The 14004-nt window shown below is 34.5% G+C and overlaps 1 protein-coding gene across 1 annotated transcript; it reads right to left on the minus strand.

Annotated features, from left to right (window-relative positions):
• Positions 1-2222: 2222 nt before the first annotated feature.
• LOC120356493 (protein lin-9 homolog) lies at positions 2223-13115 on the minus strand. Its single transcript, XM_039445432.1, has 5 exons — positions 12876-13115; positions 10708-10880; positions 9041-9225; positions 5600-5710; positions 2223-2376 (listed from the first exon to the last, which is right to left on the minus strand). Exons 2-5 carry the CDS (start codon positions 10783-10785, stop codon positions 2316-2318), a joined length of 435 nt encoding a protein of 144 aa, XP_039301366.1. The 5' UTR covers positions 10786-10880; positions 12876-13115; the 3' UTR covers positions 2223-2315.
• Positions 13116-14004: the final 889 nt, after the last annotated feature.

A 14004-nucleotide genomic window follows, 5' to 3' on the forward strand; every position in this document is an offset into this window, starting at 1 on the left:
ATAGCTTTCTGTTATCATAGTAAAAACGTACTAGGTTAATAAGATAATAATTTCTTGCTCACAAAGGGAAAGGATTTAGAAGTTTTTAAACACTAAAAAGTTCACGTCTAAACATGAACATTTTAAAAACTTTTTAAATTTTGAACTTTGAAAGATGAATCCAAATATGAAATCAGAAATCAAAAATCAACTATGAATATGAAAAGAGTTGAATATGAATTCAACTCTGACCATTTTCACTTCCATTTCCTCCTTATTGTTATGTTATCTGTGTCTCTACACACACACACTCTCTCTCTCTCTCTCTTTGGTAAGAGTTAGTGGGGAGGTTATTTTTATATTCTTTCCGAAGAATGAACATTGATATGTCCAAAGCTCCGCCATTTATGTAGATGCATAACAATAGATTACTATCTATAGTTATTATATTACAAATTGCTTTTTCATATCATATACAGTTCAATAATATTTTCTTAGTCTATATTATTAATTCATCTATAATTTTGCTGTATTGTAAGCTATTGTAAATAGTGTATAAGCCAGTATATATTGTAATCTACATAAATAAAGTACTCAATCAATCAATCAATCTCTGACGGATGTGAATTCAGTACGGTAGGCTTATTGAGGTCCGCTGAAGTGCAGTTTCATTATCAGATCTTTCAATGCCACTTAAAAGTAATTGTGCTTCATTTGTAGTTCTTTTATATGTTTTACTTTTATTCTCCATCTCTTCTCTCTGTCCCCTTATTTTTCTATTCTCTCTTCCTCCTGGATAGAACTTTCTGCTATCTCATAATTATAACAATTAATCTGTCATTTTCCAATTATCTACTAATTTTTCTTGTTCTTAATTGCATTAATACCATTTTGTTCATGTTACTATCGTTTATTTTGTTTATCTGGATGTATTTTGTAATGCTGTTTTGTGTAATGTGTCTGTCGAGACCTAGCACACTATCAATAAAATCAATCAATCAATCAATCAATCAATCAATCTCTCTCTCTTTCTCACACAGACACACACCAACTCTTAATTCACACAGCGTAGCAGTAGATAGAGAATTGAAGCCTCTATACTTAAAATATTGTTAAGCCTCAACCAGCTCCCAATAAGTACGGTAAGAACTCTTTACATCTAATGTAAGATAGTATTCAAAATACTATGACAATTCATTGATCGAAAAAGGTTGTCATACTCAATATTAATTAATCTGTTAAAAATAGAGACAAAAAATTGTGATTCAATTTCAGCTTCCTCAATAAAATTTCACACAAGTAGACAAAATAATATAAAAAGTTCATTTTATTGAATAAAAATTGAAATATGTTTATTCTACAGCTAATAAAAATTTTGGGGAAACACTGGTATTATTATTTTTGTCATACTCATATTGCAGCTGTTTCCATGCATCAATCAAGCCTGTAAACAGCTGTTTCAGAAAAAGAAAACATGTGATTTTCATACAGCATACTATACTGTAAGTGATCATAATTTATTATGTTCTCTTCACAGTCGAGTATGTTAGGACTCTACTGAGTCCTAATAGCATCTGAGTAATTAATATAATAACTCAAATAATTAAAGAACTCATTTAAGGAGTTTCAAGTTATAAGAACTCATCTGAAATCTTATAATTTAGGCCTTTATTATTTTATTTGAGCTCGAAGGGTCTGTCTATGAACTAGGCCATGTTCATAGAAAGCAGTAGCTCGAGCAGCAGCAGGTGATGGTTCCTGTTTCTCAGCAATATTATTCTTTATCAGATAAGTATGACAAAAAATATTGTACGTAACTGTACGGTAACGTATTTACCGCATTCGTATGATAATTCTGCCCTCAACTACGTTTCGGGCAGAAACAATCATACTTATGCGGTAAATTATCGTTACCGGACTTGTTACGTAAAGTACTATTACAGTACTAGTACTTTCTTGCTATAAGTTCAACGAAATTCTTCATAGAAATAGAATTCTTCATTAATAACATTAAGTGCTCACAGATTTTTTTATTTTCGACTATTTTAGAGCTCCCGCGAACCATTTTACAATTCGAGGGCGCTGAATCCGAATCTGAAATAAAATTTTGCTATCTCGATTTTTAGGCGATTTAGATTTTTGGTAACTAGTACACGCGCTCGGCCGGGAGAGCCTACACACTCACGGATTTCGCTCGAGCCGAGCCAAGACAGGCCAAATACGCGAGCCAAATCAGTAGGTGTGTAGGGCCCTTTAGATTACCTGTGAACACCTCCTGGGTTTGCCCATCATTCGTCGCATTCGACACCATTCTACCCGCGACAACGTGCGAGTCTTTAGCTCAGGAACGTCTCTTTCAAGCAGATCGTGAAATCGTTGTCGCCTCCGAATAGTGTTCTGAAAATCGTAACACTAATTCAATAAAACATAACATCAAACATAAACATAAGATCATTGTTGCCTCCGAATAGTGTTCTGAAAATCATCACAAATAATTCATAAAGCATAACATCAAACATAAACATAAAATCATTGTCGCCTCCGAATAGTATTCTGAAAAGCATAACACAAATTTAATAAAACATACACACCAATCAGTTCATTTCAATTATTCAATTCACAATACAAGACACCAGATACATTTACATAAAATTCCACAAAACAGAAGGAACCCACAAACTTTAAACATATCACATCAATTCAATTAATTTTACGATATAGAAGTCCCACAAACTAGACAAATTAGAACTGTAAAAATCTGGTGTGGCGCACTCACTCAACTTTCCTTGCCGTTATGAAAATTGATCACCTGACGCTAGTGTTCCCGCGCATCTCAAGTCTACTACTAGCCTATTCAAATTTCAAAGATCTCAGCCAGCTGGTGACAGGACAATAACGCTGGAAACACACGAGGTCTGCTATCTCTTCATAGTGAATTATTTAATAGAATCAACAGTTGCCAACAGTTTGCAATTGAAATAATCACATTTTCTCGAATTTCGAGCTTATTTTCAATTTTAGGTGGAAATGTAACTGAACATTAATTGTAGAGATTTTTATGCTCAATCTTTTCCACTTGAAAGTGTTTGTTAAAATTGTATTTGAAGCCTGATATTTGGGAATCTAAAATCGAAATTTGCATAGATGAGGCAGGGCTCCTGAAATTTTTACAAATATAGGACTTGTGGCAGTTGATAGAGCTTATCATGACTATTCTAGGTATAAATTTGATCAAAATCGTTGGAGCCGTTTTCGAGAAAATCGCGAAAATCCTGTTTTTGACAACATTTTCGCCATTTAGCCGCCATCTTTAATTGAATTTGATCGAGATTGTTCGTTTCGGATCCTTATATTGTAATGACCTTAAGTTCCAAATTTCAAGTCATTCCGTTAATTGGGAGATGAGAATCGTGTACACAGACGCACATACACTCATACACACACACACACATACAGACCAATACCCAAAAACCACTTTTTTGGACTCAGGGGACCTTGAAACGTATAGAAATTTACAAATTGGGGTAATTTTTTCGGAAAGCAATACTTTCCTTACCTATGGTAATAGGGCAAGGAAAGTGAAAATATAACACATGTAATTTCACTTGAAGTCAGATGGTAAAAGTAGGACCAGCTTTCTCAGTCAAGCCTGGTTTTCATTAGTAGAGTTAGATACATTTTTCCGAACTCAAAATAGTGTGTGAATTGAGTTATTATTTTTACATGACCTCTAGACTGTGTATTCCAAATTAAGGTTTAGAGCGGTTTTGGGTGGATGCCTGTTGTTTTCACCTGGATTGTATTTTTGTATATGAATAAATAAATGAGTGGTAGAGTACAAGTTTTTAGTAGGGTAGAGTGGGATAGTACTCTATCACTTGCCTTCCACCACCACTGCTTCTCACTCTACTCTACCACTACTATGCTAATGAAAACAGCCTCGATCTAGGAGAGTAGAGTCTAGCCGTAGGCTATCAAGTTCAAGAAGTATTATTATTTATTAAAAAGTGTTAATAAGAAGTGTTTATAAGTCTTAATTTATTAAAAAGTATTGATATTTTAAGGTTAGTTCTGTTCACTAGAAACACACTCTACCTACTATGCTCAATGTAGTGAAAACAGTTACTCGACCAATAAGTAGAGTAGAGTTAGCTCGGTACAGGTATGCCAGTACTCGACCACAACTCTACTAGTGAAAACCAGGCTTCACACATATAATTGATTGTAGTGAAAACAGTTACTCGACCAAGTGAGTAGAGTGAGTAGAGTAGAGTTAGCTCGGTAGAGTTAGTAAGCCAGTTACTCGTCCACTAACTCTACAATAGAAAACCAGGCTTCACACATATAATTTCTTATCTTTCTGCATACTCACTGTTCAAAACTAAGCATAGAATAGAAAATAATAGAAACATCGGTCTTGGAGGCAAGAATTATACTGCCGAGTTCCTTATCCCCACCTCAAAAATCTCGGTGATAATCTCATGTAATGGAGGCCAGAACTATCTCATGGCCACGAAACTTAGTAATATTTTTAATTATACCAATTATTAGTGTCTTATCATTTGAACTCAAATATTGATAATTGGTATCACGATGGGCCATAGAATCTAAGCTGAGCATTTGCTTATACTTCTAAATATGGAGAATTGCTTCATTTTCTATGAATAAACGTGAGCAAAAACCTTTTGCTCATGCTCATCAAAAAAATAGTTTGAGCATTTGCTCAAAAGTAAAAGCTTATACTCAAAATTGTATGAATAAACTAGAGCATTGCTCAACTTTTGAAGCAAATGCTTCAAAAAGGTGAGTCTAGTCTAGAGCAGCTTATAACTTATGCTAATAACAAAATAGCTCAATTATTCGTATGAGGAAGAGGAAATATACCAGATACGATCACACCAATAGTTGAGAACTATAAAACTCTTTTTAGATACAACCATGATATATATCACATTATACTACAAAAGAATAAATAAATGAAAGCTATCTACCTGATATAAAGATAGCCATCACAGAATAGGAAATAGGCATTTAAGAAGATGAGAGTATAGACGATAATAAGAAGGCTATTGATATTATATGAAGATAACTGAAGAGTATTATAGAGATGACATTTTTTCACGCTATTATTTCAAAATTCTAATCTCAACTAACCTAAAACTCTATTCATAAATAGAAAACAGAGCAGACGACAAGCGGTGCCCCCTACTTGCATATTTAGCGCTTCCGTGAGCTATAAAAACAAAGTAAGGCTACAAAAGCGAATCAGCTGAGAAAATCTTTAAAGTGAGCATTTGCTCCAGAGTGCAGGAGCATAAGGTTAGAGTATAAGGTAAAGCTTATTCATATAAAATGAGCAAATGCTTTTGTTCTACCTTTTGCTCATGAGCAAAACCTTATGCTCCATGCTCTTGCTGATAAGCATTTGCTCTGGTTTTATTCATATGGGCCATTGTCTAAAATCTTTGTCAAAGAAACTCGAGGATTGGTATTAAAATCCGTGAAATCTCGTTTAAAGAAATAACTTTGATCACATTTGAAAGGTTGGCATTATCTTTCATCAGAGTTGATGTGAGTTGATGAATTCGAGGTTTAACATAATATAATAAGTTTCACTTACTTGTCAATGTTACTGAAGAACCATTCATAGCATACCCATTTATGTGCTTTGGGCAGCTTCAGCAAATTTCTAAGGCGCATTCCTATCTTTTGACCGAGTCTTCTGTCAGGACTGAAACAATAATTCAAATAAATATTGCTTGCTTTATAAAATGAATTAATATGTGAATAATTACAATAACATCCTCCATTCAAAATAGGGATTTGAAAAATTGATGTCTTTCTGACAACATTACCAGTCCGAGAGATATAACAATAATAATTTTATTTTCAACAAAGTATAACGAAAACAATGTAATACAGTTGAAAAACGTCACAGATAATAACAGAATAACATAAATATCATCTCAAAATAAAACTCTAATAACATTTAATAATTCATTAAATTGTCAAAATTATGATAGTAATTTTTTTCACTTTAACAAGAATTCGTCAACCTCACAGAACCTTCTCACTGAGAAAAGAATATAGTTTTGTTTTGAATTCTTTTTCCTCAACAATACTTCTCAATAAGCCGGGAAGTTTCGCAAAAACGTTGTCCCCTATAAGTAGGTGTTTTCTCAAAAATACACACAGCCTATGTATCTCAACTGAAATGTTATTCCTCCTCTAGTGTTATAGCCATGAATATCTGAGTTAACTTGGAATGAATTCAGCCTATCCTTCACATGTAATATTGATTGAAAATGTACAATGAAGGAACAGTTAAAATACTTAGGCTACTGAAAGACTCCCGACATGTCTGTGGAAATTTGAGCCCTCCAGGTATCTAATTGCGGACTTTTGCAAAACAAAAATTCTTTGAATATTTTGCTTCGAGGTACTCCCCCATAATTCAATGCCATAAGCAATGTGGGATTCAATCAGTGCCTCAGTAGACACTTTAGCTGTTTTTTAGGCACCCTTTTAACCATATTTCTGAATGCAAAAAGTGACCTACTCAATTTCAATGATATCTTGTTCACATGATCCCCCCAATAAGCTTGGAATCCATTGAGAAACCTATAACATGTTCACAACAGTACAACTTTCAATGTTCGTTCACCAAGTGTTATGGTGGGATGAAAGGACGATACTACAAGGCTCTCTTCTCGAAGACAGAGAGACCCAATGCTCTTTCCTTCACTAATCACTCCCACTATCTAATAGCATTCTCACTACTTTTGTGTCAGCATCCATTGTACGCAGCATGCTTACTCCTCTCCACTACTCGTCCTATAAAAACTGTGGAGGGTTTTGTACTTCGTACTAAAAGTAATATCTCTCGGACTTTAAATTAGAATTGCTATCACTTGTCACTCATTCTCAGGAGTATTCTCGGTCCAGAAATGTGAAGTGCGTGACATACACATAACCTTTTGGACTTCATTAACATCAAAATTTGAAGGAGGAATACTAAAAGCTGAGCTTAGTTTTCCTCTTTCAGATATGACAACTATTATTATAGGTCATTGTAATAATGGTATCGATAAATTATGATTGATTATGTGAAATACACCGTGATTCAAAAAGAATACCACAACTTTGAAAATCTGTATTTAATCAAGGAAACAAATAGAATCTTGGGTTATAAATCAAAATAAGAGTATTAAATAAGTTTTTCCCCACTAGAAAACAAGTTCACAAAAAATGTTCAATGTGACCCCCTCCAGTGATATCAATACGATACTCGAACTCGTTCCACACCCTCCAGTAGCATATTGAGCGTAACAGTTTGTATAGCTGCTGTTATTTCTTGTTTGAGCTCCGCAATGTTAGCTGGAGGCGGTCAATACACCTTATCTTTAACGTACCCCATAGAAAAATCGCAGGGGGTGAGGTCAGGCTTCTTGGAGGCCAGTGATGAAGTGCTCTGTCTCGAGCTGCTTGGCGGCCGATCCATTGCCTCGTATAGTTTTCATCTGTCACGGCAGATGAGTGCCAATGGGGTGGTGCTCCAAAATAGGAACTAAAAAAACTTTAGAGCTTCCTCGAATCGATGACAGATATCCATTCCATTCTCCGTTTTCCAGAGTTATCAATTTTCAAAGTTGCTGTATTCTTTTTGAATCAAGGTGTATATTATGCATAAACATAACAGATTATGGAATTGGCCATGTATTTAGACACAACAAATTCACGTTAAGAATACTGAAAGGTATAATAATTGGACAAAGGGCTCGTGGAAGACCCCGGTTACAATATTTGGAGCAAGTATCCAAAGATCCAGGGATCCAGAGCTACATCCAACTGAAAAGTACAGCTCTGGACAGAAATCATGGGAAGCTGCCTACCAATCGAATGATTGAAGCTAAATAAGAAACAGATTATGTATTGTGACATTCACTTCAAACAGTCTTTATTCATTTGTGGATATCTGTGTATTTATTTAGGCTAGGCTATTTATTCCATTGACAATCACAAATCATAATTATAATATATAATACGATTGGGAGAAGACAACAAGCATAGCCCAAAACTGTCTTCTTTATTATGTTATAATATTGTGACATTCACTTCTATTGATTGAACAAGATTTTATTTATAAGACAGATAAAACTTTAAATAAAGTTTAGTATAAATTTGACAGATTAAAGTGTATATTATACTATATGATGGTACGATACAAATAATAGTAGCATAGAATGTATGATTATGGTAATGTATGTGAGCAAATAAGATAAATGCTATCTCTGTAGTTAGTATAAAATAATTTGAGACTTGGAGAAAATATCAGTGTTGCCAAATTGTGCGAAATTTCAATATTTTCATGCAAGCTCATACAAGAGGATGTATTCAATTTTGTAACACAGTCGATGCGAAGTTGTCAATTTGAATACTTCCAATCATATGATCTTGCATGAAAAGATTGAAATTTCGCACAGTTTGGCAACACGGATATTTTCTCAAAGTCTCAACTTATACTATACAAACTATAGTCGTTCCTTCACACTAATATGAGAGTTGAAGAATTAAAATATGTTGAGTGTGTTGTTTGGAAAACTATTTAGTAGACAAATTTGATGTCAATGCAACTAGGAAGCATTGGGTGGCTCGTTGAAGTAAGTGATAACGCACCGGTCTAAAGGTGCGTACAGATATACGCGCCGCGAGCATGAGCAATTCACTTTTAATCAGCTGACTATATATGTATTTTTACAGAAACGGTAAGATACAGATATAAAAAGCTTGGCATCAGCTGATTAAAAGTGAATTGCTCATGTTCGCGGCACGTATATCTGTACGCACCTTAATATCAAGAGAATCCAAGTTTATCTCGACAGGGGCAAAAGTTTTTGACCACAGCACAATCACATAGATACGACCCCGTCTTTCGGAGGAGACGATAGGACTTCGGTCCCGATTACCTAAAAATTAGACATCATCTATCATCATCATCCCTCTCACAAGCCTAAGAGCTTATGTGGGCAAAAAAAGCATTATTTATTTTTTTAGGAATTACCTTTCTCTCTTAATTTCGACGGCAGGCGTTTTGGGTGTTTTGGGCGTGGCTGGGGTGGAACGCGGCGTTTTAGGCGACTTGGTCGGCGTTTTTGTCTGATAGTTCTTGACGCGCGGTTTTGTCATGAAAGGATTGATGACGTCATCGTCGAAAAACAGGCGATTCTTTTTTCTGATTCGCTGAGGCTGAAAAAGAAAAGTTATTTTGTTAAACTCGGAAATTAAGTGTTATTGTATTGTAAAAGAATATTTAAAATATCCGTGTTGCAAAATTCTATTGATAACTCTGTATCGACTGTGTTGGTAAGTTTCAAGTTAGACAGTAAGTTTTGTACTTTCAAGCATATTATCTTCTAGGGAGTTGGTGCGCACCCTACCTTACCTATACAACTTACTGCAAATACACAACACATAACATCATTTTTTGTAACTATTATGTAAAATTTGGCGAAATAAATATTCTATTCTATTCTATATAATAGATTATCACAAAACTCTTAAAACACACTGTAAATAGAAAATTCATCAATAAAACGGATAAAAACATCTTAGTCAATTTAACAGTCACTTTGTCTTGTATATCAGAAGCATGCTTCCAGAGAATTCAAATAGGCTATTGATGCCGGTGTAGCAATCTGTAATTTTATCTTCTTGAGCACCCTCATGAGCTGTTGTGGGGCACTCCTCCACGATGTGCCTCACAATCTGGAGCTGCTCCACACTCACAGAAAGAAGAGTCAGCCTTCCCCCCATTTATGCATGGAATAGGCACATGTACCATGATCAATTCAAATTCAATTTACTTAGATTTCAATTTCAAATTACTTAGTATATGACGGTACTCGTCCCTCACACAAGTCTATGACTCATGTGGACTAACCTTTATTGCTGGGTCAGACACTTGATTGGGTATTGTGTAGGCTATTCATTACATGTTTATTTTTATTTATTTTTTCTAATGGAGGTTTGTATTTTTTTAATCATGTTACTTATTTAATTTACGTTTTGCAAAATAAAACCTTCAAGACTTTGTTGATTTGGATTCTTCTGTATGTCTATCGATTTAGTCATTCAACTATAGCTATTCATGTAGTTTAGCCTAGATCAAAAAATGTGTTCTAATCATTAATCATGTGTGCTGAATACCTCAATAAAGAATTATTGAATTGAATTGATCACAGTATACATACAGTATGGAAACTCGGCTAGTACACTGGCGCAAAAATCCGCCATCTTGTTGGGAAGTTTCGTATTGTAATAGTATTGATAGGAGGTTCGGATCACTTTACTGATCCGGATCAGTTGATCTCGTTCACTGCCGCGATCCAATCAGAAGACCAGGATTGGAACTTCCTAAGGTCACGTGACTAGTATTTATGCCATTTAAAAAGCATTGGTTAGATAGGCGTTTGATTAACAGTTTCCATTCTGTGCCATGATGACTGTGTTTGTACACTATTCAATGCGGACCATGTTTCGCGAGGTAAATCGAAACCTGGGGGCTTTTTGGGCTTTTTTTTCATATGTACATGGAATGCCAATGTTCTGCATTACTGACCACTCTTGTTGCCAGGCCTCAGTTGAATTAAAACGACATCATTCTAAATGATGGCTTACGAGATTGCAGATGGCTTTGATCGGCAGTAATTCTAACAAAACATAACCTACCATTCCTCGTCTATTGAGAACTGGCTGTTCAGGATCTGGCTTGGATTGTTCTTCTTCTTCCTCTTCATCGACTTCCATTTTTAGGCTTATATTTCCAGTTTCATTGTTTTCTTCCACACCAAATTTTATGCCGCCGTTTTTGAAGGAAAGCAGTGCTTCCGACGCATCTGAAACTGCAAATAGACAAAAATTAGTTACAAACGAAGTTGAATTCAACTGTTTCAAATGTGTGTGTATTTCAAGACTACACAATTTTTTTAGTTTTTTCAATATGAAATGCTTTGGTTTGAAAATCAACCTAATCAATCCATTTTATCACTTTTAAACGTCATAGTGATTGGTTTGTTGATGAAATATGGATCACAAAAAAATAAAGATAATAAAAACTAAGATCTTTCATCTTTTATTTATATTTTTTACAAAGAAGCACTGATTGGGAAAAAAAACTAAGGATAGCCTACTCCTTGTGCTTTTTCTTTTCCAAATTTAGATAACATTTTTAAAGACCAAAATAATGAAATCAAGATCATGTTTAGATGGGACGGATTCAAGGATCCAAAGGTTCAAAGAGCCTCACACGTCAACCGTAGCTTATTGTGTGTCCCAAGTACGTAAGTTGAGCAAACCAATACCTGTGTTCTTTACAAGATCCAGGAGTTTTTTCCCAATACTGAAATCCTATTCATCACCTGGTTGCTTGCAGCCAAACAGGGTTATTCTCATTGCCCCTAGTCTCTCGCAATCCAGTATGATATGCTTGGCTGTCTCTTCAGACTTATTACAAAGCCTACACATCTGACTTTCATTAATTTATGAGTCCTATTGTGTGGAGATGTTTCCTGAAGTGGCCATGTCCAGTTATCGGAGCAATCAACTGCTTGCCCTGACCTCTACCTAACCTCACCAGCCAGCTGGTGAAGTAGGAGCATGCGTCTGCTAGCAGCCTTTTGCCAAGTGCATGACCAGGGTGACCTTGCCAATGCTAGTGATGTAAGTCCCCAGCAAGTAAATGGTCCAGGGACTTACAGAAACTAAACTAAATCACAAAATAAAAGTAAGCCTAGTTTTATTTCTAGTTGACAGACATTTATTTCCAAAAAAATGCAATTTACAAAATAAAAATCTCAAGTACTCAAACACAGTTTCAATCTCACAAACACACTAAGCTGAACAACTTTTTAGAAAATAGTCTGCATGGGCAAATGAGCGTGCGCAAACCACAGTTGCATATTCAGATTTTTACAGACAGAAGGGAAAATACTAATTTTGATGCAATCAGAGACTTATTGACTATTATTAAAAGCTTGTAATTGTACAACATCTATAGGCCTACCTAGTTTATTATATTTATTATGCCAGTAATATGATGAATACTCGAAAAATTTAAAAATACATTCTTAGTACGGAGCGGTTTGAATTTTTACTTCACAGCTTAATATCGCTGCCCCAAAATTCCTATTTAAATTATTTCATAAGTTATTGATTTACTTACTAGATTATTTTTGGATTTTTAGTAATATTTTAATGATTAAAAGTTGAATTATTTCAATGAATTAAGTAAAAAGCTTCAAACGCTGCTTTACAAAAAGAGAAATAGGTCTAATAGAAAGTTAGTACGGTACCATATATTAAGGTAGATGCTCTAGAAGCAAAATTCAAGGTAACATTGGTTTCCTACTTCTATGAGAAAAACCGAGGATCATTGAAATTGATCACTGCATTTAAATTTATTCAGTAAAAACAAGTCATACATGATCAATAAAAGTGTGCAATTTTTTCAAGTTTTAGCCTAGGTATGTAGGAAAAACATATGTTGAACGTATTTAACATAAAATGCAATAAAATTAGCAAGGCCATTCATTACTACTGTCAATATTGATAAGAAATTCGAATGACATTCAACACAATCAAACGTGTCAAAAGATTGAAGACATGGAATTGTCAGTTGATAACACAGACCCCCAAGCCTGAGTTGATTTTGAAAATTCAAAAACTGAGTAAGCGGTGGGAATCTAAACTTTTACTTAAATACAGTCTACAATGAATGTAGCAAATACATTTGGTGATAAATGTGAGAATGAAGTTTAGAGAATCAATTGCCACCATTGAAAAAACTTTGATAGGCATTAATTGATAGAATAATCATTCTTTGATGATGAAATACTTACGTTCAAGTCATCCGCCATGTTGACGTATACGACCGCTTTAGTGATACCTTGTGAACCTTGAACCTGTTATTTACCACTGTTGTGGATGATCACAAGAAATAAACTCTTCTATAGTTCATTTGTTTGTAGAAACTATTTTCATCTTTAGAAAATACTGCATTAATTTCTATTTCAATGACACAGCACTTGAAACGGTAATCTATTTCAAACAGGCATTCAAGAAAAGTGTTTGGCTGCAATGGTGAAGGAATTGTGGGTAGGATAGCATCGACAGATAGCACATAGACAGCCAACAACCAGTAACGGTCAAAAACACTGATTATAAAATCCAATAAATAATCTGAAACACCCTAAAATGATGATAAAACTATATTATATGAAAAGAGAATTTTAGTTATTATTGGATTATACCAGGAAAGGACTCCTTTAAAACGTTTTTCTATCCAGGGCACCCGCTCTAGAAATCAAATTAGAGCTCTTAAAAATGAAATATCTTAGAAAAAATAATTATGTTGTATTGGAATGATGTTCTTCCAATTAATTACTAGGTTTCCCAAATTTTATCCCAAAATATAAAATCACCATATCAACTTCATTTTTGAAAGTAAACTCCATAGTCCATACTGGTCTATCTTGGCGCCGTGTACATTCTGCTTTCTGATTGGTTAAAATTCAAAGCCTTGTTTGACTTTGGCGGCCATGGCGTTTCAAGTTGTCTTAAAGCTTTTTAATAAATTGGATGCTATTTATTAATCATAGATTGTAGAATCATATTTTTGAATATTCAGAGAGGAATTAAAAACCTATATGATTGACCGAGGTAAACATCCAGAGAGGTTAATGCAAGAAAAGTTGCAAACTGTCTTTTAAAAAACAAGCGCTCATTTTAATGAAAGTCTATACCGTGTATATTGACCGCATTTTGCGCTGACAAAGGAGCTCAGCCTGTCTATATATAGACGTAGACTGATGACTGCATTAACAGAAAATGTTGTTTTCTCTCTTTATTCAGACCCTTCAAAAACTGAATTATGAGGATATAGATAGATAATGGTTTTTATTTACACTTACAATAAATGATGTGGGCGTAGTTGAGACAATAAGAGCCCCATCTTCCACTTAACTCACT

This window comes from Nilaparvata lugens, unplaced genomic scaffold, assembly GCF_014356525.2.
Source record: "Nilaparvata lugens isolate BPH unplaced genomic scaffold, ASM1435652v1 scaffold6917, whole genome shotgun sequence".
In the NCBI taxonomy this organism is placed as follows: domain Eukaryota; kingdom Metazoa; phylum Arthropoda; class Insecta; order Hemiptera; family Delphacidae; genus Nilaparvata; species Nilaparvata lugens.

Coding starts and splice junctions, on each gene's coding strand:
- LOC120356493 (XM_039445432.1), bottom strand. CDS start 10,785: ATGGAAGTCGATGAAGAGGAAGAAGAAGAACAATCCAAGCCAGATCCT. Junction 9,226..10,707: donor TTCTCAATAGACGAGGAATG/GTAGGTTATGTT, acceptor TTTCTTTTTCAG/CCTCAGCGAATCAGAAAAAA. Junction 5,711..9,040: donor GTCGAAATTAAGAGAGAAAG/GTAATTCCTAAA, acceptor TTATTGTTTCAG/TCCTGACAGAAGACTCGGTC.